This window comes from Sceloporus occidentalis, unplaced genomic scaffold, assembly GCF_023333645.1.
Source record: "Sceloporus occidentalis isolate IW3139 unplaced genomic scaffold, rSceOcc1.0.p SCAF_6, whole genome shotgun sequence".
Lineage (NCBI taxonomy): Eukaryota > Metazoa > Chordata > Lepidosauria > Squamata > Phrynosomatidae > Sceloporus > Sceloporus occidentalis.
In genome coordinates this window covers 58925140-58948651 of record NW_028316986.1, presented here as the reverse complement: position 1 = coordinate 58948651, position 23512 = coordinate 58925140, and the positions used below count along the sequence as shown (strand labels likewise).

General features: G+C 37.7%; 2 protein-coding genes across 5 annotated transcripts in view; one reads left to right on the top strand and one right to left on the bottom strand.

Annotated features, from left to right (window-relative positions):
• Nucleotides 1-18646, top strand: LOC149310797 (zinc transporter 6). 3 transcript variants are annotated; one of them, XM_089529784.1, is made up of 14 exons: nucleotides 1-99; nucleotides 1231-1317; nucleotides 2147-2231; nucleotides 4672-4714; nucleotides 5171-5236; nucleotides 6133-6213; nucleotides 6358-6393; nucleotides 6935-7029; nucleotides 9936-9984; nucleotides 12068-12187; nucleotides 12278-12380; nucleotides 16361-16408; nucleotides 17922-17990; nucleotides 18133-18646. In XM_089529784.1, exons 1-14 carry the CDS (start codon nucleotides 97-99, stop codon nucleotides 18628-18630), a joined length of 1383 nt encoding a protein of 460 aa, XP_089385910.1. In that variant the 5' UTR covers nucleotides 1-96; the 3' UTR covers nucleotides 18631-18646. The 3 variants fall into 3 exon arrangements, with proteins under 3 accessions (XP_089385910.1, XP_089385907.1, XP_089385911.1); XM_089529781.1 differs by lacking the exon at nucleotides 1-99 and adding an exon at nucleotides 217-537; XM_089529785.1 differs by lacking the exons at nucleotides 1-99; nucleotides 2147-2231 and having other exon boundaries at nucleotides 1235-1317.
• A 519-nt stretch (nucleotides 18647-19165) lies between these two features.
• Nucleotides 19166-23512, bottom strand: part of QPCT (glutaminyl-peptide cyclotransferase) — a 41600-nt gene continuing 37253 nt past the window's right edge. For both annotated transcript variants that reach the window (XM_089529787.1, XM_089529786.1), the window contains exon 7: nucleotides 19166-22826. In XM_089529787.1, coding sequence (XP_089385913.1) covers nucleotides 22681-22826 — 146 coding nt within the window. In that variant the 3' untranslated portion in view covers nucleotides 19166-22680. The remainder of the gene's footprint in view (nucleotides 22827-23512) is intronic.

Here is a 23512-nt window from a genome sequence, read left to right as displayed (position 1 = left end):
CACACGTCAGCTGATTGGACTCCGACACGTCATCTCCATGGCGACAGGGAGGGCCCGCCTTTTCCGGCCCCTTTGGGGAGCCGCTTCTCCCTCAACATGGTGAGTGGGTTCTTGTCGTTTTCAACACAAAAGCGGGATTCGGGCTCCGCTGGGGAGGAGGGCGTTTGTGCGCATGCGCAGCCACTTCTTAGGCTGCATCCACACTGGGCCCCACAACAAACTCCAGCTCCCAGAATTCCATAGCCAAGAGCCAGGATGCTGAAAAGCGGCGCCAAACCGGGTTATTCCTCTAGTGTGGATGCAGCCTATGTTGTGTTATGGCTATGTCCCCCCTTTTCCACTGCTTTCACAGCCAAGGCTCAGTGCTGTGCAAATTCTGGGATTTGTAGTTTCGTGTGCTATTTGGCCTTCTGTGTCAGAGAGCCCCGGTGCCACAACGGACTACAAATCCCAGGATTCCATAGCGTTGAGCCTTGGCAGTTCAAGGGGCGTCAAACCAAATTAATTCTGCAATCTGGCAGCAGCCACGTTCGCCCGGTGAGTTTCCTGGCATAATGCGGAGCTCCTGCAGAGGACCTTGCAAATCCCAGAGGGACCCCAGCAGCCCTTAGCAAATATGTCATAGTGCATTCCTTACTGAAGAGCCCTGATGTTTGTGAGGTTCCTGGGTGCCCCTGAGCAAGTTAGCTCCTTTCAGTCTGAACTGCTTTATAGGTTCATGAAGATACCTAAATTGTGTAATAGTGAAGCCATCTAATAATCTGAGGCCTTTAGAAGGCTGATGGGTTAGAAATAGATTGAGTGAAAGTTGGAAAATGCCATTTACTTCACCTGTTGCATTTCTGCCTGTTATGCTGGTGTTCAAGGCCATAAGCTTGTCCTAAAGCAGCAGTCCCCAAACTGTGCCCTTTAAGGGATGTTGGACTTCAGCTCCCAGAATCCCTGACTATTGGCCAGCATGGCTGAGGCTTCTGGGAGCTGAAGTCCAAAACCTCTCAAAGGGCACAGCTTGGGGACCACTGCTCTAACCAGTGGCATTGCTTGCAGCTACGCTTATCTAAGGAATCGCCACACTGTTTCCGAATGTCCGCTCTTATTTAGAGGGCTTGTTCCAGCTACTCAGTGTTACTTTTTTGACAATTGTATTTTGTTTGTGATCAGAAATCAAGCTCAAGGAGATAGAAATAAAGAAGTCAGCAAACGCTACTGTTCCTTTTTTTTTGTTCTCAGGGGACAATATATTTGTTTCGCAAATCCCAGAGATCCCTACTTGGCAAGTTGACGCAGGAATTCAGATCGGTCGCCTCTGACCGAAGGGTGAGCATTGTTTCCATTTATAACAGGGAATACAAAAGGAAGTGCTGTCAGCCCCTGTCTCCATGGATCCTGCATCCACAAATTCAACCATCTACAGTTTGAAAATATATATTTTTAAATTCCAAAAAATTAAATCTTTGTATTGCCATTTTATATAAAGGACACCATTTTACTGCCCTGTTGTATATAATGGGACTTGAGCATCCACAGATTTTGTTATCCACAGCGGGGCCTGGAAGTAATGATGAGTTGATGATGAGTAATGCCATGTTCTGTTTCTCTCTGCCATGCCAGTTCATTGCTCTGGTTATGGGTTTACTTGTTTTAGAGTGCCTTGTTTACTCAGGAGTAAGTCTAATTAATATCAGTAGAATTTACTTCTAGGTAGGGGTTCAGAGGATTGGTTTATGAACCAATAAAATCACTGGTCCATGGTGTTTGAGATCTTAGATGAGTACCGCAGTTGTGTGCCCTGACTTTCTTAACTGATGTTAAACCAGAATTTCCTAGTTTGAATGTAACAGGGAATTCTGGCGCAGTGGAAGTCAAATTGCTTGTTCCTAACCTGGCATGCAATGGAAAGTGAAGAGACATAGAAAGGAGCATGTGGTTCTGCTATTTGTCTGTGGTTTTGTAAACTATAGTTTACATTGTTTTGGATCATACATATGTCCCAGAATGTGTCAGTGCTCTTTGAGATTTGCAAGGAGTTGAAGTTGATGTTACACAATTATTTTTGTATGATTATGTTGCAGGACTATAATTTTTCTTGCAATAAACATTTTTAATTCCTTTACAAAATAGTTATTTTAACTATTGTCATTTACAGTCCTGGAAGATCTTGCTGTTTGGTGCAATAAACATAGTATGTACTGGGTTCCTTCTTATGTGGTGCAGTTCTACAAACAGCATAGGTATGTTTCTGTTTCTACATTTAAATGCTTGTGGATGGTAAATTGATTATCGAATCAATTATTCAATTGATTATAGAATCTTGGTTTGTAATAAAGAGAGTCAGCCAATTAAATGCGGTTAGGTCTGTTAGCATCATGTGATATTAAATGCTGTCTTTCTATCAGGTGTTTTCAAAAGACACTCTAGCTCATTGTTGTTTTCTTTTGTCATTTCTTCCTTGAGGTTTTCCCAGGTGGGGCTTAACAAGATAGCAAGATTAATCAGCCTGCAATCTGTCTGGTTTTGGGCTTTATTGACTGGCACCATTTGGATGTGATTTCACAATCACTAGTACTGTTTGTGCTGAAAATGTCTTGAAGGTGGCTGTTGCCGCATTATTCCCCCAACATTGCAATTTGAAATTAAGTAAATTTTCCAACATTAGAAATGTGCATGAAGAGAGATCATGCAATAGGATATTTATTACTTGTGAATGGATTTGATCATGACCTTGTGTGTTTTATTGCCTTGTCTGCCATTTTTATTTGTGTCTCGGGGTGACTGGATAATAAAATACAGGGATAATAATGTGTGACTCTCCAGATATTGTTGGGCTGCAACTCCCACTATCCCATATGCATATGGCTTATGGCTATGGAAGTTGCAGTTGGGCAACACTGGAGAGGCATGCATTTTATAGACTGATAAAGATTACTTTAATATATATGCTGCTTCCTTGCACATCTCCTCCTCCCCAATTTTTAACAACAGGATACCCTAGCAGTTGACTGTATGCTAGGGATGAAAAGGTTAGTCCCTCCTTGCATGGTATGATCTTGACAAGAAGGAGGCAATTGGTTTTGTCATGTACCAGGATGAGCTCTTCATTTCATGGCAGAGCTACTGGGCCACTGCCATAACTTTTCCATAGCAACTTTCCCACCAACGCAAAGTGGCAGCAATATTTCTAGACAGTAGGATGTATTTCAAATCTGATACTAGCATTTTGTGGAAGAAGGATGCCTAGGAGCTTCCTCAGATATCTGAGGTGCAAGGTCTGAGAAATCAAAGGAGTCAGTTATAGGACTACTGCTGCTTCGTGGTGGGGAAAAATGTTTGTCATGATGCAGCAGCATGATGGCAGTGGGGGGACCATCTGATATGTTGTTTGTCCCACAATGTTTCACTTTATCAAGAAGGACATTTGTAGTGGATCTTGCTAAGTGGCAAAGTATCTGGGATAGATGAATAGCACACGGCCTCTAAAACATTGTCCCTGTGGGCATGTAGTCCTCAGTGTGGGAAACATGTTTCCTGTCCTTGGTCCCCTTCCACACTACAAAATTGTAGCACCATGATTCCACTTGAACTGCCATGATTCCATCCCATGGAACCTGGGATTTGTAGTTTAGGGAGAGAAATCTGGAATTCTTAGTCAGAGGGCCCTAGAGTCTCACCAACCACAAACTGTAGGATTCCATAGGATGCTGCCATGGCAGTTAAAGCAAGAATCATAGTGCTATGATTTTGAAGTGTAAAAGGGGCCGTGCTTTAGGCCAGAAAGAATATGGATAGACAGGAGGAAATTATCCTAAAGTTGCTTGCATATTTCTTCCCTGGTTCTTGCTTAAATAGAAAGGTCTTTGCCTGTCAAAGAAAGGAGAGCAGATAGGGTGTCAGCTTATTCTCCCACAAAAGGGAGTTGAGAGGGTGGGAGCAGCAAGTGAGAAGGCTCTCTCGTGTCCTCACCAAAAGAGTCTGTGATGATGATGAGACCAAGAGAAAGCCTTCCCCAGTCGATCTTAAGACTCTGGTAGGTGACTTTAGAGGAACATCTTTAAAACAAATGTGCTCATTACATAGGAACTGGCATGTAACCTAATTAAATGTTTGGCTCCATACAGACAGGCCAAAATAAAGCTGCTTTGGGACACTTTGGAGGTATGCTGTTTAAATGTTGCATGTGTCCTAAGAGTCCAGAAGCGCCAAAGCTGTACTCCAGTCCTTAGGACTAGATCGTGGCTTTGGTGTGGCTTCCGGATTCTTAGTACGCATGCAACATTTAAACAGTATACCTCCAAAGTGTCCTGAAGCAGCTTTATTTTGGCCTGTCTGTATGGGGCCTATATCTTTGAAAATAAGCCTAAGGCCCCATACAGACAGGCCAAAATAAAGCTGCTTCAGGTCACTTTGGAGGTATGCTGTTTAAATGACACACGTGTCCTAAGGGGCTGGAAACCACGCCAAAGCCACGTTCTGGTCCTACGAACTGGAGCATGGCATTGGCACAGCTTCTGGACTCTTAGGACGCTTGCATCATTTAAACAGCATACCTCCAAAGTGACCTGAAGCAGCTTTATTTTGGCAGTCTGTATGGGGCCTAAGTTTCTTTGCACACAGAGAAACGTGTAGGTTTATCATTTCTTTCTACATGAATAAACTGTCATCTTCTTTCCACAGCTTTAACTGCATACACATACCTAACAATCTTTGATCTTTTCAGGTATGTTTGCTTACTAAATTCCTAAATATATGAAATTTATATGATAGGTTCTTAACCTGTTAAAGAAAACCAAAGATTGTGGCAGGCTGCTTGTGTTTTGATATGAGATTTCACAGGTTAGCAGTCCATCCTTATGCACGTGTTGTTGTTGTTAACGGCCCTTTAGTCAACCCTGATTCATGGCAACCCTGTGGATGAGATATCTCCAAGCTGCCCTCTCCTCCACTGCTCTGCTTAGGTCCTGTAGATTCAGGCCCTGAAAGCTTCATTTAGGAGCCCCAGGGGCTTTGCACACCCCTGCCTTAGAGCATTCTTTTAAGTAAACATTTTGAGGATTGCACTGTCAAAGAAATTTATTTGAAGGTTATTTTTTGAAAATCAGGAACTCACCTCAGCTTTTGATAGCTAGATTTTACTTATTTGAATTTTCATTTGAATTTTTCTTTGTTTCTTTAGTTTAATAACTTGCTTAATAAGTTATTGGGTGATGATGAAAAAGCCTACCCCAGCCTATTCCTTTGGGTAAGTTTGCATAATATGCTGAAGCTTGATGTCATCAGAAAATGTTTGAAAAATGTTTATTTCCCTAAAAAGTGAAACAAGTGGTTAATAGTTTGATTTACTAGTTTCATGAATGTTTAATAGTTTTATAAACAAAGTCTGTTTAAGAACCTGCGCAAATTTTGTACAAAGTTCCTCAGCCAGATAAGAAAGGTGAAACTTGCATACCAAAATGACATTGTACTCAAGCCTTAATTGTAGCCTTTTTTCTGGCTAAGAAATTAGATGGTTTGAACAGAGACTTTCTCACACACACACACACACACACACACACACACACACACACACACTTGTCCCATCATATTCTCTAGGGTTAGGGGCACAAGGCCCCCGTGAATATGGAAAAACCGCAAATAAGGAAACACCATGTTTTTACCTGACAGGACGCCAACAGACACTGACCACAGAACTCTGCTGGAGGAGCTAAAAATGCCTAGTAGAGCATTCTCTCTAGGAATCTCTAGGTCTATCAGTGCAACTTGTAGTTAAAGTTGACCATGGAGTTGCACTGGAGGACCTAGATACTCCTAGAGAGAACATATTAATCAAATCCATGAATAACCAAATCTGCGAATATCAAAGCCACAAATATGGAGGGGTGTGTATGTACACATACACACACACACACACAGTATATATGTATTCACTCAATCATTCTTAGCACAAAGATTGATCTCCCATGTTACTTTTTTTAAAATTAGAGAGTCAAGGACAAAAACAGTATTCATGTCATATTTAATCAGTTTTCTGACCATACTTGGAAACAAATCCTTCTTAATTTAATGGAATTTACTTTCTGATAAATGTCCTTATTTTTTCATATTGATTTTTAAATGTTTGATTTTTCCAAATTTCAGGTTTGAGAGATTGGAAGTCTTAGCAGTATTTGCCTCCACAGTTCTGGCACAGCTTGGAGCACTTTTTATATTAAAAGAAAGGTAGGAATATATGTTGCTTGCACTTAAGATTTATGTGTAACAAGGGCAGCATCCACGAAATAATAGAATTTAATGTAGTTTTCTAGTAATAGTTTCAAGCAGTAGTATGGAACTGACTCTAAAACTGATTCTCATGTCTTACAGTGCTGAGAGGTTTCTGGAACAACCAGAGATTCACACGTAAGTGCTTTTAATATACAAAATATGTAGAATTAAACATTGTAGGAGCAAAGTGGCATAACCAAAACAAAACAAAAAACTATATAATACTACAGTTTGTAGTGCAGAGGTATACATAAAATTTATACTGACATAGGTCAATACCAAAAATCTGTGGACATTAAGGAATCCAGGCTGTATCTGTAAATGGAAATCAGTTCAAATAATTAATCAGTTAACAAATGGATTTCAGAAAGTTGTTGCAGATAAGGAATTAAAGTTTATAGATGTAACAGAATCCTTATGTGTAGTACATGAAGCTTACTTTCTTATAATTTGGCTATTAGGATAAGATGAACACTTGCATAAAGAAATAAGATCTTTATCTCAGCTGGTTAGATATAGTTGAAAAAGAAATTGAATAAGACTAAAATATAATATATGGAGGATGATGATGATGATGATGATGATGATGATGATGATGATGATGATGATGATAAGTGGCTAATGTAACTTATTAAATTGATGAAGGGATATTGATTACTTTTGTTACTCTTTTTAGGGGTCGATTGTTGGTTGGCACTTTTGTGGCACTGTCTTTCAACTTGTTTACAATGCTGTCTGTTAGAAACAAACCTTTTGCTTATGTCTCTGAAGGTATGTCATAAGTATATGAGAAAAAATTCTAAAATGAGTAAGTTCAAAATGTTTCTTACTAATCAATAATTATATGTATGGTTGTCACCAAACCTCTTTCTCCAATATGCATAAAGGTCCTGGAGGAAAGGAAGTGTAAGCATTCCCTTGTTTGCATTGCACTTTGGAGAATGATAAACATGGCTGAAGACTTCTATGCTTGAAATGGACTCTTATCTGTTTTTCATGTTTTCTGAATGGCACTGCAAAGGAAAGCTACATTGGTACAGGATCTGAGGTTTGTTGCTGTGCATCCTAATCTCTGGAGAGTTTTTTCCTTCCAAATAGACTTGTGGATGGGCCTGAATAGTAGTTGTTCAATTCTAGAACATAATTTTCCTATAAAACAATTATGGCACCTCTATAATATGTGGCTTGTTTCTGCACATAATTTTGTCAACATGTATGATCCTAGGCTAGATTAAAGCTGAAATTCTATACATACTTATCTGGTAATAAATACTATTAAAGTCAATAGGAATTAATTGTGAGTATAGTTTTGTGGGAAGTGTTCAAGTTCAGCTATGGTATCTTAATCTCGTTATAACACCTGCAGCTGACCTTGACTTGCATAAGTGCAAACTAGTTTGCATATTGCTTTTTAAAATGTATTGAAAGCTATATAATATTATAAAATTCTGTAGAATAAATAAAGTTTATGATTTGACAGTACTCCTTAGCAAAACATGTAATGCACACCTTGCCTTCAAGTTAGGATATCATTACAAGCATCAGTATGAAAGCTGAATAAATCATGTTTATCTGTTTTTCTGTTAATAAAATAAATAAATAGAAACCAATCTATAATAAAGAAGTCATAGTTGTTTTTTCACGAGAGTGAAAGGCCATAACTGCTCATACCAACACTTCAGACATAAACTGTGTAACCCTTTCCTTTTTGAGCAATCACTGTACGAGCTGCTTGACAAAAATATTATCAGCTCTTTATTATTAAGGTTTTTGTTTCCTTGAGTAAACAGAAGAGTAAACACATACACACACATATATAGAGTTATTGTTCCTTATTTATTGAAAATTTCTAACCAATTATTATTATTATTTACTTTTGAACAGCAGTACCATGTGTGAAAGTACCAACAGCATGGCAGTTTTTCCAATATTTGGCAGATATTTGTTTATAGAGCTCAGTTTCAGTGGTGTACCATTGTTTTAAAATTATTTCTCAATATTCACATATTTTAACTGAGATTTCTTTAAATGGAGTGGCTTCCCATAACGGAGAATATATATTATGTCATAGGACCAATTACAGTGACAACACTTAGGGCAGTCAAGAGAGAATATTTTTTTGAAGTTAATATAGCAAACTTTGAAACTTCTTTGAAACATCCCTGATTCAAATTTAGTTAATGAATGACCTGTTACAAGCTTGACTTTAGGATGGACCAGGTATAAAACTGGTTACCGTAATTTGAAACCATGAGACACAAATATTCCCCAGTTGTTGTTTTGTGTGAATTCCTGACTTGGTTTCATGTCTTATAAATAAATCTTGCAAATGATATACCTAGTTCTTTGGCTTCCCTTCTCTTTAACTGAGAAAATTTGTCCTCAGTAGTCAAATAGATGGTGCCATAAGAATGGTAAAAACAGAGATGCTAATTGACATATTTTTCACACTCCACTAGTATTCTAATCCTGATTGATAATGTTAAAAAGAAGTTTATAACTGTGCTGGCACAATACCTAAGGGGATTGACCTGAACCCAGGGTTCATATATTCCATCCCATTTCTATATAGGCCAAATTAGAATATAGGAATATATTTCTCATTTGTTAAGATAATACGGGGTATGTGTGTTGAAAGAAAAAAAATAATTTTCATGATAATAGTAGCCATTAGAGCCACCATGCTGTAACAGTTAAAAAGCTCTCATTATTGCAGTCTGTGTATCTTTGCCTCTTACTGGAATCAACTAATCTGGGGTATTCCAAAAGCTAATAGTGACTAGGCAGAACATATACGTGAGATTTCCTTTTTTTAGAGATAGATGAAACAAGCAGCCTAGCTTAGGTAGTTCAGGTATTAACAGCAGTATATTTGATTGTGTTTTTATGTTAGGGGGGAGGGTTGGGGATTTTGGAATTTTTAATGCATTTCTCTTTTAATTGTATGTTATTTTACTGCTGTAATCTGCTTGGATTCCCTGAGATTAAGCGGAATATAAATAATAATTATAATTATAATTACTATTATTAGTATACAGGTTTGTCTTGGTGGACTACAGAGAATGACAGCCTGTAGAGGACACTTGATTGTGGTGGTTATAATGTCTCACTACGTTTTAGACAAGAGGATCAAATTCAAATTAATTGTATGACCTATGGTAATATTTAAAATACTTGCAACCAAGCTTGTTCCCCACCCCACCCCACCCCCCCATGATTTCCTATTTATAGCTGAACAGTCTTAAATCCATGTACATGTGTGAAGACTACTGGGTTAGTAGTGTAGGTTTAAAAAATTTGCGTTAATTGATTTAGCCAAGCTAAAATTGTAATATAATAGACTTTACCAGAGAGCTAGTGTGGTGTAGTGTTTTGAGTGTTGAACTTCTAATCTTGAGCTCAGGGTTTCAATCCCTGCTCACACTCAGTGTCAGAGGAAGGCAAGATCAAAGCCCCTCTGAACAAATCTTGCCAAGCAACAACGATAGGGTTGCCTTACGGTTTCCATAAGTCAGAAACAACTTGAAGGTATACAACGCACAAACAGACCCATAGACTTGATGGGATAGAACTTGTAAGAGCAATAAAATAGTATTTCAAACATAGATTTTGTGTAAGATAAGGTAATGATTTTTTACGGTAACACATACTACTCTTTTTTTTTTTTTTTTTGGTAGCTGCAAGTACAAGCTGGCTTCAGGAGCATGTTGCCGATCTCAGTCGGAGGTAAGGTTGAGAATAACAATGCAGTTGTATATTTTGCAGGGTTTTGCAACTGCCAGCCTTTGGACCAGATCGCTCCCCAGTTCCTCATTTGAAAGTCAAAGGCAAGGGCTTTATGGCAAGGACAGTAGATCTGGCCATGGAACTTGCTGGTATTACACTTCCATATCCTTCACTTCCTACTAAAATGGCCTCCTATAAATTTAGGGGCAAACAGTTATGCAGTATTTAGAAGACATTGATCTCTTGTGTTCATAAAACCTACAGTAATAGGTTTTGCTATGTGTTTAGCATAGTTGTAAGTAATGATTTAGAAACTGGACAGAATCTTGAAGTCAACTACAGTAGACTCCAGTTTGGCCTCTATAATGAGAGTTTCCTGGAAAGTATTTTAGGCAGCAAATAAATTAAAAGTGCTCTATGATTTAAAAATAATTAATGGCTTCTGGCTCACCAGGTGTTACTGTTCTGCAGTTCTCAGACTCTGTAGAGGGCATGACATGTGATAAAGGATTCTGGAAACTGTAGTTTAATAACCTCTGAGGACCCAAGATTGGGGCAAGGTTATCTAAAGCAGTAGTTCCAAAAGGGCACTGGTAGTCTCTCACTTTCTTTTGGACTAGAAGCCCCTTTAGACTCAGCCAGCAATCAAAGGGGAAGAATGGTGGCATTTGTAGTTCAAATCAGTAGAACAAAACTCCTGATTTAGGTTGTCAGAGGACATTTTACATTGCTACTGGAAGCATACCAGGAGCCAGTGTAATTAGTGTAAATAATATTCGTAATCCAGCAGCATCCAGGCAGAAGGAAGTTACCTCTCCCCGATGTATGAAGCTACATTGCAGTCACTACATTTTTTTTTTAGCCCAGTGTTATCCCAGAGGTGTCTCCTGGAACTGATACCTGCTCTTCTGGATCTCACACTGTCTTCTTATTTCTTAGGTTATTTATATCCCATCTTTGATGGAATGATCCTCAAAGCAGCTTATAAGTTTCTAACAATACACATGCACCCAAATACACATGTATACATACAGCCCAGCAACCATTAATCTTCTGGCCAGTGGCTGGGATCACAGTGTGCTTCTATGCAGACTCCGGAGAATTGGCTCTTGAGGCCAAAATATTATTTTTGGCAGGAGAAGGAGTAAAGGATAAGCAAGTTCCCGGCAGCTGATCTTTCTTTGGCAGATGGATGGGTGAAAGTCCTGCTTGCCCCCACCCTTGTTACAGTGGAGGGAGGCTATTGTTCTGTGACCAAAAGCAGAGGCTAGATTGTGCTTCCCCTCACTTCAGCAGTCCTACAGTAACTTTCCCATTACCTGCTTTTCTGAGCCTTTTAGCTAGAGTTGCCAAGGATTGTTCTGCATGTAGAGTTATTGCTAGGATGGTCATCATATTATATCATTCACAAAGCTTAAAGCATTTTATACATCTGGAAATCATTAATGGAGGTTGCGAAGAATTACTGGTAAATATTCTTTCTCAGGCCAGAAAATACAGTCAGCCCACCATGTCCACAGATATTTTATCCACGGATTCAAGCATCCAAGGCTTGAAAATATTTAACAAATATACAAATTCCAAACAGCAAACCTTGATTTTATCATTTTATATAAGGGACACCATTTTATTGTCTATTGTATATAATGGAACTTGAGCATCCACGGAGTTTGGTATACACGGGGGTCCTGGAACCAAACCCAGCAGATACCAAGGGCCTACTGTACTAGCAAATATTGTTGCTTAAATATTGAGATGCTTAAATATTATCCTTTGTACTTCACCTTGAGAGCCCTGGTGGATTGAGAAGTGACAAACAGATGTATTAAACAAACAAACAAACTAACATAGCTGTTCTGCTTTTGATGGTATCAGTTGCTGGAAATGATCCAACTGAATATTCCTCAGATACTTGCATTCCCCCACCCACTACAATTCACTAACAAGGCTCAAAATTGTCCTCAGTTTAAAATCCCCTCTTTGTAGAGAGCTAGTGTAAAACGTACAACTGTATCTATAAATAGGGTGTGTGGTTGTTTATCTTGCAGTTTTCATTACTAATTATATTACTACTTTCTTTTAGTTTGTGTGGTATCATTCCTGGCTTGAGCAGCATATTTCTTCCACGCATGAATCCTTTTGTCTTGATCGACCTTGCTGGGGCTTTAGCTCTCTGCATTACATACATGCTAATTGAAATTAAGTAAGTATAGCTACACTTAGCATAATATTAACAAATACTGAATATTAGAAAAAAACCAGATATGCCCTCTAATATGTTTGTTTATTTCAGTAACTATTTTGCTGTTGATACTGCCTCTGCAGTAGCTATTGCCTTGATGACATTTGGTACTATGTATCCCATGAGTGTCTACAGTGGAAAGGTATTGCTTCAGGTGAGAGAATGACTGAAACCATTTTGTAATGGTGTTTTACAGTATAATCAATATTGGCAGCACTTAGCTGACTTGAACAACAGAAAAAGAAGGAGCTGGCAAAATTCATACACATGCAGACTCCCATTTTGTGAAATGTACAAAAATTGTTATAGAAAAGCAAAGCAAAGAAGATATAGGAAGATCATCATTTCCTGCCCACAAGGGCTATGTACTGATGGTTTATTGTTTTATAACTTTGACCTGACAGATGCTTTGCACATTTTAAGAAAACAGTACAAAAAGAGATGCTTGAAACAGCATGTAGGGATGCTTGACCTCTTGATTGTTTGTTTCTTTAGCCTAGTTTATAGCTCGCTACCATCTGTCATCTTAATTGTATAGAACTGTTCTCTGGAAGGTGCATAGGAGCTACTGATTCCTAAGAGTGAATTTCTGAGCTGTTAATTGAACAAGAATTTATTTAGTCATCTATATGAATATGAAGTTAATCTTCAGAAAGCTGAAATGCTGGCAGTAAATCCTGGCAGGACTAATAGATGCTTTCTCCCCAGGATCTCTGAAAAAATAAAATACTGAAGCATTTATTTTAAATACATTCAAAGCAGAATGTAATACAGTTTCAATGCATTACAGCTAGAATATTGAGTGGAGTAATTTATATTGGTTGATACAGGGAAAGATTTGTATATAAGTTGAATTTGGCAAAGTTGTAACTTTATCAAGTCTTTTTTTAAAAAAAAGGATTACAAAATTATAACTTTTTCTTCTAAGTTTTAAAAATTAAATTGCAAAAAAAAAATTTAATGTACATTTTTATTGGTTTTAAAAAGACAATCCATTCATACAATACAATACGGATACATTAAATACAGACATTTAAAACAGATCACAACAATTGGACTACATAAAGACTAACTCACAATTAAATCTAAAAAGACTTCCGAAGACCCCTACTTTTTGATTCATAACTTTACATCTTTTCTGCATATCTTTTTTCTAAGTAATATGTGCTTACCCTACATCTTTATATATCGATTACAATGTCTTTGTAATATTCATATCATTTACATAACGCAATATAGATGGTTAGATATTTCAGTTACAAGATTTATATCACTATGCACATAATAATATACTTTAAATAGTATTACAAATTTGAAAAGTTATCTTCTTTTCCGGTTTTGTTTTATTTCTCACTTTAATCTCTAAATTCTATCCTCAAATCACTTCCTCATTTTTGCTTTATATAATCTAATAATTTTTCCCATTCATCCATTTTGGTGTTTTTTGTTTCTCTATTCAATTTTTTTGACAGAATATCTATTTCTAGTATGTCCAAAAATTTAGTAATCGATTCATCTATAAGTACTTCCTTTTTGGTTTTCCAGTATCTTGCGTATACCAGTCTGGCTGAAGTTAGCATATAGAATATAATATTTCCGTATTTTTCTTCTAATTTTTGTTCCAACATATTTAGAAGTAGGATTTCTGGCTTATATTCTAATTTTAAATTTTTTTATAGAAATTACTCTTTAAGAGAAAAAGACTGGCTTATCTGTTTTTCACTTACGTTATTAAGATAATAATACTGAAATTCATTCATTTGGATGGACAAATAAAATTGAATCTTACTGGACAGAAGTGAAAGGATTTAATAAACAGAAGAGAACAAGCAATTTGTTATTATTGTTAATGTGTGCCTTCAAGTCGTTTCTGACTTATGGCAATCCTATAACAGGGTTTTCTTGGCATAATTTGTTCAGAGGAGGTTTGCTATTGTCGTCCCCTGAGGCCAAGAAAGTGAACCAACAATGCTAATATTTTTAGACTGTTGGTTCCATCTTAAAATTAGAGTTGGCTTTCATCTGTCTTTGATAGACTCAGCTGGTGAGTACTGACATAACTGAAGACTAGGCATGCTCACAGATTTTTAGGAGCAGGGCATATAAGCAGGAGTCAGAAAAGGAAAAGCAGGGCAGATGAAGCTAGCTTATATTGGAATACTGAGCAGCATCCAAAGGAACCTACAGAAGAAGAAAAAAGACACATCTCAGTGTTCGAAAGATAGCCTGTTCTGGTCGAAAAGCTTGATGCATTTCAGCCTTATGTACTATGGACACTCAAAAGACTTTCTTCAGGGGCCTGTTTAGAATCATACTAAAGACATTTCTGAATCAGAATCTCTTGAACCATGTACTAGACAAATGAAAACTTGAGTCAAGCCTTTGGTCCATCCAGACCAGTATTTCGACTCTGACCAACAGCAATAGCTCTTCGAGGTTTCAGCCAGGATTCTTACCTAACACTATTAGGACATCCCTCTATTTATTTGTGGTCTCCCTCTTAAGTGTTAACCAGGTCTAACCTATTTAGCTTTGCAAGTCAGATGAGATTGGGTGTTTGCATGGTGATATTACTGTATCTCTATGGTGGTATCCCTATCATGACAGGATGGCCACTGGCTGGAAACAAAAAGCTCTGGGCAGTGGGCATTTCAGGAGATGAGGTTTCACTATATATTTTTTTTTTGCTCCAGGCCGTGCTTATTGTTTTATAATTTCCTGCATGAACTTTCAGCACTTAGGTGACAACAGTAGTCATGTAATGACAATGGCAGTTTTTCTTATGGTTGTGCTTATAGGGAATAACTAAAAACAGAAGTATCTGGGCTAGTTGAAAATTGAAGAAAGATGTAAAAAAAAATGTGACATATGGCACAGTTAAGCACAGTAACCCACCAGATGTGAGCCTCAAAAGAACAACTTGACAATTTATTCTGTGCCATTTGGTACATTTTAATTCAGTATATCAACAAGGATGCTGTTCGTAAATTGCCACCCACTGTGTGCTTTCTTCAGAAGAAATGTACTTGGACAATATGTCTTGTCTTCCCTCCTACTCAAGCAGTGTAAAACAATGAACCAGCTAGTTCCCAGATACCTTGATTGTTCATATTTCAGCAGCACTGTAACAACTGAGTGTTATCCTTGATTGTCTTTTGTATTGCATTCATAGTAGATTAGTCTAATCCGTTCTATTTGAGAATAGCTTAGAAATGGCTTAGAACAGGAATGGAAATCATGTGGCCTGTGGATTCCTCCTGGATCCTACATATGCTCCAGATTGGTGGGGTCACAATGCTCATCAGAAGAAGTGGTTTTCATGTAGAGCTTTATAGAGGATCTTGCTGTAGTGTGTGTGTATGGTCTTTTGAGTCTTACACTCCATATAGAAATGAAGTTCAGTTTCTGAAAGAATGCTTGTAGTCTACATTTTGGGAGGTTATGCAGCATGTGGTTCACCTGCTGGGGGGACTGAATTTGTCTTGGGGCCTGCTGAAGTTTCCTATTCCTGGTTTAAGAAGCTTCAGTAGGTAGAGAATACCACTGCCTGGATGTACAGGTATTCACAATATGTAACACTGATTCTGCAATGGCTACATGGGTTGTATATGTATTTCCAGGCCTAATTTATAGTGCTGGTGATCGCTTTTAGAGCCCAGATTGGCTTGGGACCAGGTTAATTGAAGACTGTCTGCATCTGTATGAACTTGTCCATGCTCACATGCCAGCCAGGAGGTGTGATAACTTGGTGGCTTAAGAAAGAGAGCCTTTTCTGTGGTGGCCCCTTCCTATTGATGATACTCCAGTGTGGGATTTATGTGCACCTCCATGCCTGGATCGTTTTAAATAGACATTAAAGGCCTGGCTGTTCCAGTCTCCTTTTAAATAAATATATACTCATTTATAATAAATAATAAACTGGAGTTTTTACTAATGATGTTACTTAAAAGATTTTATGTTGCTCTCTTAATTGGTAGATTTTTTGTGTTTGTTTCAGTGTTTTACCTAGTAAACTGCATTGAGAAGGTTTTGTCTAAAAACAATTTAAAACCATTTTAAGTAAATTCAGATAAAACTGTGGCGAAGCTGGCCTTAAAATAAAATATTTTTTTTAAAAAAATACTTTTTTTCCAGACTACACCACCTCATGTGATTGGACAGCTGGATAAACTTATAAGAGAGGTAAATCAATGTTAAAAGGTACATTTGTACACAGTGACCATGACTAACCCCATCTCAATGAGTTTCCAGGAAATGCATCTAGGCATGTATGATAAAGAACTCTGGTGGCCCATGGTCTAAGCTTGTGAGGATGGGACACCTTATCCCATGATTTTGATAGATGCTCCTCCCACCCCAACCATATGTTGCTGATAAGTAATAGTAGTTCTTCTCAGTTCATGAGATGTAGCTCCAGAGAGCTCCTTGGTCTTGGAAGATTTGGTGAGAGGATTTGGGACTGCTCCTGAAAGCTGGGAAAACTTTTGCATGTAGAATGAGATCTATATATACAGCCGGCCCTTCTTATACATGGATTCAAGCATCCATGGTTTGAAAATGTTAAAAAAAATATATAAATTTCAAATATCAAACCTCGATTTTCCATTTTTATAAGGGATACCATTTTGCTATGCCATTATATTTAATGGGACTCCAGCATCCACAGATTTTGTTAACCACGGGGGATCTTGGCACCAAACCCCAGTGTATAACAAGGGTCCACAGTAGTTTAAATTGTGTGGAACAGTTGCTACTCTACATGCACCTTTCTGATAGTAAGTATGTTGTTTAGTACACACACACACACACATGCACCATTGTGTAATACTGTGTTTTTTGTTTAAACTAGAGAAATGGTAGCAGCATGAATGCCAAGTGCTCATGACATAAATCTGTTCTGATCATCAATTCTATTCCCCCAGCAATCGGTCCTGGTCCTGTTGTTAATAGTTTGTAGAACATATGTATTTTTGGTAGGGTCAGAACAAAAAAGATTGCTGTAAATATTTTACTAGTTCAAAATAACATAAATTTAGATAAATTTCATTTGTACCTTGATATAGGTATGGTGGCACAGTGGTTAAATGCTGGTACTGCAGCACTCACTCACAAACTACAAGATTGTGAAAATATGCAGAGGTAGCTGTGTTGGCCATTTAGCAAATTCAAACAAAAATCCACCAAACAGTGATACCTTGATTGGTCAACCAAAATGCATAGTATACTTGTTGCAAGCTTTTTCATCGGGCAAGATGTTACAAACCAAACAGGAGAAAAAAATTGGAGATGTTAGTAAGATGCCTGCATTTTGATGTTTCTGTCCTTAGTTAAGATGATATGAGGAGGGTAAATTTTGCAGGCTGGCTCCCACACCTGTCCAGGGGCTCAGGGTCAATTCAGCCTAGCATCCTTCCGAGGTCGCTAAAATGAGTACCCAACTTGTTGGGGGCAAATAGCTTACAATTGTATACGACTTGGAGACTGCTTAGTGCAGTATGAAGTGGTATATAAATGAAGCTGCTGTTGCTATTAATAGATATCTATCCTGAAGTTGGGTATATTTATATTCGAAGTCCATTGATTTTAAAATAGTTTAACTTCAAGTAAATTTGCTTATTTATAAAACCCCCAGGAAGTTATTAAAACATTATTATTTTAATATCAGTAGTATTTATTGCTGTTTGTCTTGGTCTAGGTTTCTACTTTGGATGGTGTTTTAGAAGTTCGAAATGAACACTTCTGGACATTGGGGTTTGGTTCATTGGTATGTATTTTTTTCTTCATTGTGTCATTTTTTTAAAAGCAAAGTTTGAGGCACTAATCAGTCCAATCATTTAATAAGTCCAGTCATTTCTTGTGTAGACCAGGGTTATATTAAGTACATTAAATTTTCGTTTGCTTTCTAGGCTGGATCAGTACATGTGAGAATTCGAAGAGATGCCAATGAACAAATGGTACTTGCTCATGTGACCAACCGATTATGTACATTAGTGTCTACTTTGACAGTTCAGATTTTCAAAGATGACTGGATCAGGCCTACCTTGACCACTGGACCTATTGCAAACAGTATGCTGACTCTTTCAGATCATCATATAATTCCCATGCCACCTCTAAAGGCTACAGAAAACTCTAGCCCTGCCACATCCACTCCAGCTAGAGCAAGCAGCCCCCCTCCTGAATTCTCTTTTAATACTCCAGGCAAAAATATGAGCCCAGTCATTTTGGCAAACACTCAGGCAAGACCGTATGGACTAGGCTTCAACCGTGGAACTGTACCTTACAGCAGTGTCTTCACTTCAGGATTAGGGATGCCAGCAATAGGAGCAACCCAGGGATTCAGGACTGGTCTTATAAATGCGCCCCACAGATATGGAACTAGCACTCGAGGTCAGTCCAGACCTTAATAAACTATTTCTCATATTTATTGTTTGAATTTATTTTTTTCATCTATTTTATTGCTCATTTTTCTACAGGACCAAATTTTCTAGATATGTGGGATCAGGTGTTTCCAAAAACATCATGAATAGGAGTTCTGATTTCATCTTTTATGTGGTTATTGCTCTTTAACTGTGAAGTTGTTTGCTCAGTGACACTCTGACAAAGAGTGACCTGCTCCATATTTTTATTGCTCCTTTTATAAGTGAATATGACACAATATATCAATGAACTTTCTGAAATTAACAAATATTAGCAAAGAAGTAAGTGATTAACCTGATGATTGATGAGATAATTCTCTTTGAACAAAACATTTTGCATCCTTTTTCTAAAATATTGCTGCCTCTGATGTAATCAAGCAATCATTTTTAAAATTCATATTTTCCTTAAGTAAAAAAATAAATGTTTTTTTAATAAAACCAGGCCTCCTGGAGGACCAGTGGGTACTATTGAAAGTCAGTTTGACATTTAAGGAAATATATATCCACGTTTTACAAAAGTTTTGTCAGCTACTCTGTGGTTGTAAGTATTGCAGATTAATGTTTATTCCTATCTTTTTGATGATCTGCTGGGAAATAAAATACCACATAGAGTGATATAGTGAATCCTGTGTAAAGTGTACAATGGGAGAGCATATGTATGAAAAACTGATACTTTGGTTACTCTACTGGCAGCCTGACATTTGTGAAAGCAACTGACTTTGACATCAGTACCTAGTTTCTATTGTTTAAATATTGGGGTTACCTGTGATGTGATGGCAAGCATGAGTCCTAGACATCGGGATGTCTGTTTTATATCTGACAGAAGCAACAAGTCTTCTCTTATGGCTTTCATCAGTAATGTTTTGATGTCTTGCTAATCATGAAACCAGGTATGCTTTTCTTTGAGCACAAGGTGAACTGTGTTTTGGGGGTCATCCTTGAATGACTGTGTATGAAGGCTTGTGTGTGGGATTTTGTTTGTTTTTGGCCATGTGCTCTCCCTGAGCACATGGTCTAAGGGGGCACGGGCTTCTGCTGAGTCACTGACTTGCTTGGGGTCTGAGGTATGAGCTACTAGCTCTATATAACTGCTGGCTCTGTCTTTATTGCTCAGTCTCTGAGGACCAGTGGTACACACAGTCATATCAGTCAGAGTTATTACAATCTGAAGGGGTAAAAAAATAAATAACTGCAGGGTTGGAGGAAGAAGGATCTCTTGTTTGCTGCAGTGTGTACTCGCCATGTTTGACTTGCCAGAAAACCTGACTATACTTGCAGCAGGAACAAACTAGTGGCTCTCTTGAAAGAGAAGGTCAAGAAACTGCAGCTACTGAGATTCCTTAGTGCATCAGAGAACATGAATACTTCCTGGATAGAAAAGAGGAGAATTGAGCCTGCTGAACGAACAGGAAGAAACTGCCTTCTAGTTTGTTGTGTTTTACCCACTGTATAGAACTTTTAATATCAAATCATGTATTCTGCTAAACCATCTTGAACATTTCAAGAAGCATAAATAGAAATTAAATGCAAGGAGAATTGCGTTCCAGTAAGGTTTTGGTTTTATTATTCAGTGACAATCTACAAGAAACCTGTCTAGCCAAATGTAAACACTAAGAATGGTAGCCAGCTTTTAAAAATAATATCCAGATCACTGCATTTTCATAGATTAGTAATAAATGATATTTAAGAACCAAATGTATGGTGTATATTAGTAGATGGTGACAAATGACCATAAGAGGGCATTAATTTGTTTCTTTTCTTTAAAAAAAATATTTTGTGTTGTGTTAATTATGCATTGCAGTCAATAATGTCAAAAAAGAGGACATCTTATATAATCTTACTACATAGTCTTTCTGCTTGACTCTAGCAACCAATACAATATGCTGTATTTTGCATATTTCAGTTCTTTTGTATTTAAATCTACCATGTTGCAATAGAGTTTCTACAGGCCAGAGATAAGTGTAAATGGTTCCTTCTCTGGTATATTGCATATGGCCAAAGCAAATTCCCCCCTTTTTACATTTATTTAGTACTTTCTAGGTAGCACTATTTTCATCTTTGAACTGAATGACTAGTGCCTTTTGCATGCAGAAGGTTGCAGTTCAATTTTGGACTTTCAAGGTAGTGGTGGGAGATACTCCTATCAGAAGAAATTCTGAACTATTGATCAGTTTAGGCAGTTCTGGGCTAGATGGACCAACAGCTTTCAATGTACTCCTAGCATTGCTTGAACCAAAGAAACTCTGTGATATAGAATAGCAAATCCTGTGAATCTGATATCACCCATCTAAACATGGGAAGTAATGTCAATCAGGAAGAATAAATACCAAGAACATAACTCATGGATATCTAAAAACCAAAACATTCATCTTAAAAAAAAAACCCTCAATCCATTCCTAATTTCAGTGTATGGTAAAGGGACTAACATTATCAGATGAAGTTTCCTGTCTCCTGTATGGGTGTACTTGTACACATACCAGACATCATAAGTGATATAAACAACTAAAAGGACGTAACTGCATGGCAGATGTGGGCCATGTGTGGCCCTTCAAATATTTGACTACAGCTCCCATCAACCGTAACCATCATAGCTAATGGGGAGGGATGACGGGAGCTGCAGTCCAAAAATATTTGCATGGTCACAGGTTGTCCACTCACCTTGTAACTATGGCATGCAAACTACTCTTTTGTGCAGGTATCCGAGACTGAACTATTAGATGAAATTAGCAAGACAATATTTCATGAATATGCAGTATATATTTTAAAGGATACAGAAATACAGCCTGGAAATGTGTATGTTTCAAAAGTTGGGGTGAGTTCTGTGGTATCACTTGATGCTATTACCTGTCTATGATTCAGCTTTAAGCATAAAATCCAGTGTTGAATAATTGCCTAAGAGATTAAACAGCTAGCTGAGATCTTTTCTCAGCAGATAAATGGTTGCAGGTTACAGACCAAGAAGTTTAAAATTTTTAAGCATTATGATTTAATCTGGGCCCACCATTTTCCCCACTTTTTTGATAGTTGTAACTGGGTGTTATTTGGGGGGAGGGGACAATCAATTATTGCTATGACACAGGCACTGAAAACGTCCTTCGAAACTGCAAACTTCTGAAATTCATCTGGGTAGCAGAATATTACAGGATGCTCATAATTTTTAAACTTTTTGAAAAAACAGTTTACTATCTTTAATTGAACAGTAGCAGGCCTAAATTCAGTTGTTAATCCCAACAAGGTTTCTCAGCAAAACCTGTCTTCACCAGTGAAGACACAATAAAATAACAAAGCTGTTCAACATTATCACCCTTGGATTTTTAAGAAAATGGCACTTAGTTCTTTAAAACTTGAGGTCACTATTATGGAGTCTTGAATATTATAGTGTAGGATAGTGAAACCCAAGATTTTGGCTCACCCAAACTGAGGCTAAACTGGATTGATTGTCCTAACTAGAGTAATCCATTGACCTGAAGGAATTTACATAAATATTGACTCACCAACTTCCTGTTGATTCAGTGGATCTACTCTGGCTGGGATTAACTATTGAATTTAGGTCTGCTACTGTAGTATTGCAGTGAAAGATAGTGAACTGTGTTTTGCTATAGATTTTTCTTATTACTAAAGAATTGAATATAAATGTATTTGTTTTCATTCCAGTTGTCACAAGGGCTTTGGATCCTCTCCATATTCCTATCAAAAGACAAAATGTAAAACTTTCTATATTAAATCCCAAGGGATTTACATCTTTTTCCATTATTCACTTAGGCAGTGGCTGATCACACACTTTGCATAAAGATGGCCCAAGGTTGACATTTAGGCAAGGAGAGAAGACTCCTTGAAACTGGAAAGATGCTGCCAGTCAGTATGAATAGTACTGTGGGAAATGAACAAAACAAATATCTGGCTCAGTATACAATGGCATCCTATATCCCTACATTTATTTTACTCCTATAGAATCCAAAAGTGTATTAGAAAAATCCAGAGGTACATGTGGAAAAATGTTAAAGGAGGGCAACTGGTAGGTGGGTACCAAAATTGTTATCACAGATGGAGATATTCCAGCACAAACACTTGCAGAATTTTGTTGAGGTTATCAACAGTAGGCTTGTCAAGGTTTTCTTCTGTGTCCTCCATTGTATGCCACACTCTAGGGAAAGGGGACGGTATCAAGTGTAGGACAGGAACTCCTAGTATGAAGAGGAGAACAATGATAAAGAGATGATTAAAGCTCTGGAGTTCACTGTATTGGTGTGTGGGTAATATTTCCAAGTTCTGTATATATTTTTTGGAACTGTAGTTCTCAGACACCCTTCCCAGACATTGTGGCAATTTTAATATAAATGTGATGTGCTACATTTTCAGCATTGGAAGGCTGATGTCGGGCAGCTAAAGGTTAATTCACACAGTCAGTGGTCTTCTGGCAGCCATTTTGTTCTGCAGCTCCATTTTATTGTCTACTTGAGTGACTTGTTTTCCAACTCCTGTACCCTGTTGCCAGCCTACAATGAGGTGGCTTCTGGTGGCATCCAGAATTGAAAGCTTTTGTTTTGGATGTACAGCCTACCCAACCAGCTTTCCACATGGATGAACCAGTTTGGGTTGAGCAAAAAAGATGCCACAAAGTCAAGACAATCATATGAACTGTCCCTAAATATGCAACCTAATTCACAAGCACACTTATTCTGCTGAATACATTGTGGGGATTAATATGTATGGAGTTATTAGCAAGTGTGCATCTTGCTCAACTTCTGTAGATCAGAACTGGTACTCATGATTTTCTAGGTGTTACTGGACTTCAACTCCCAGCATTCCTCATCTTTAACTATACTAGCTCAGATTGTTGAGCTTGCAATCTAACATCTGGAGCATTCCA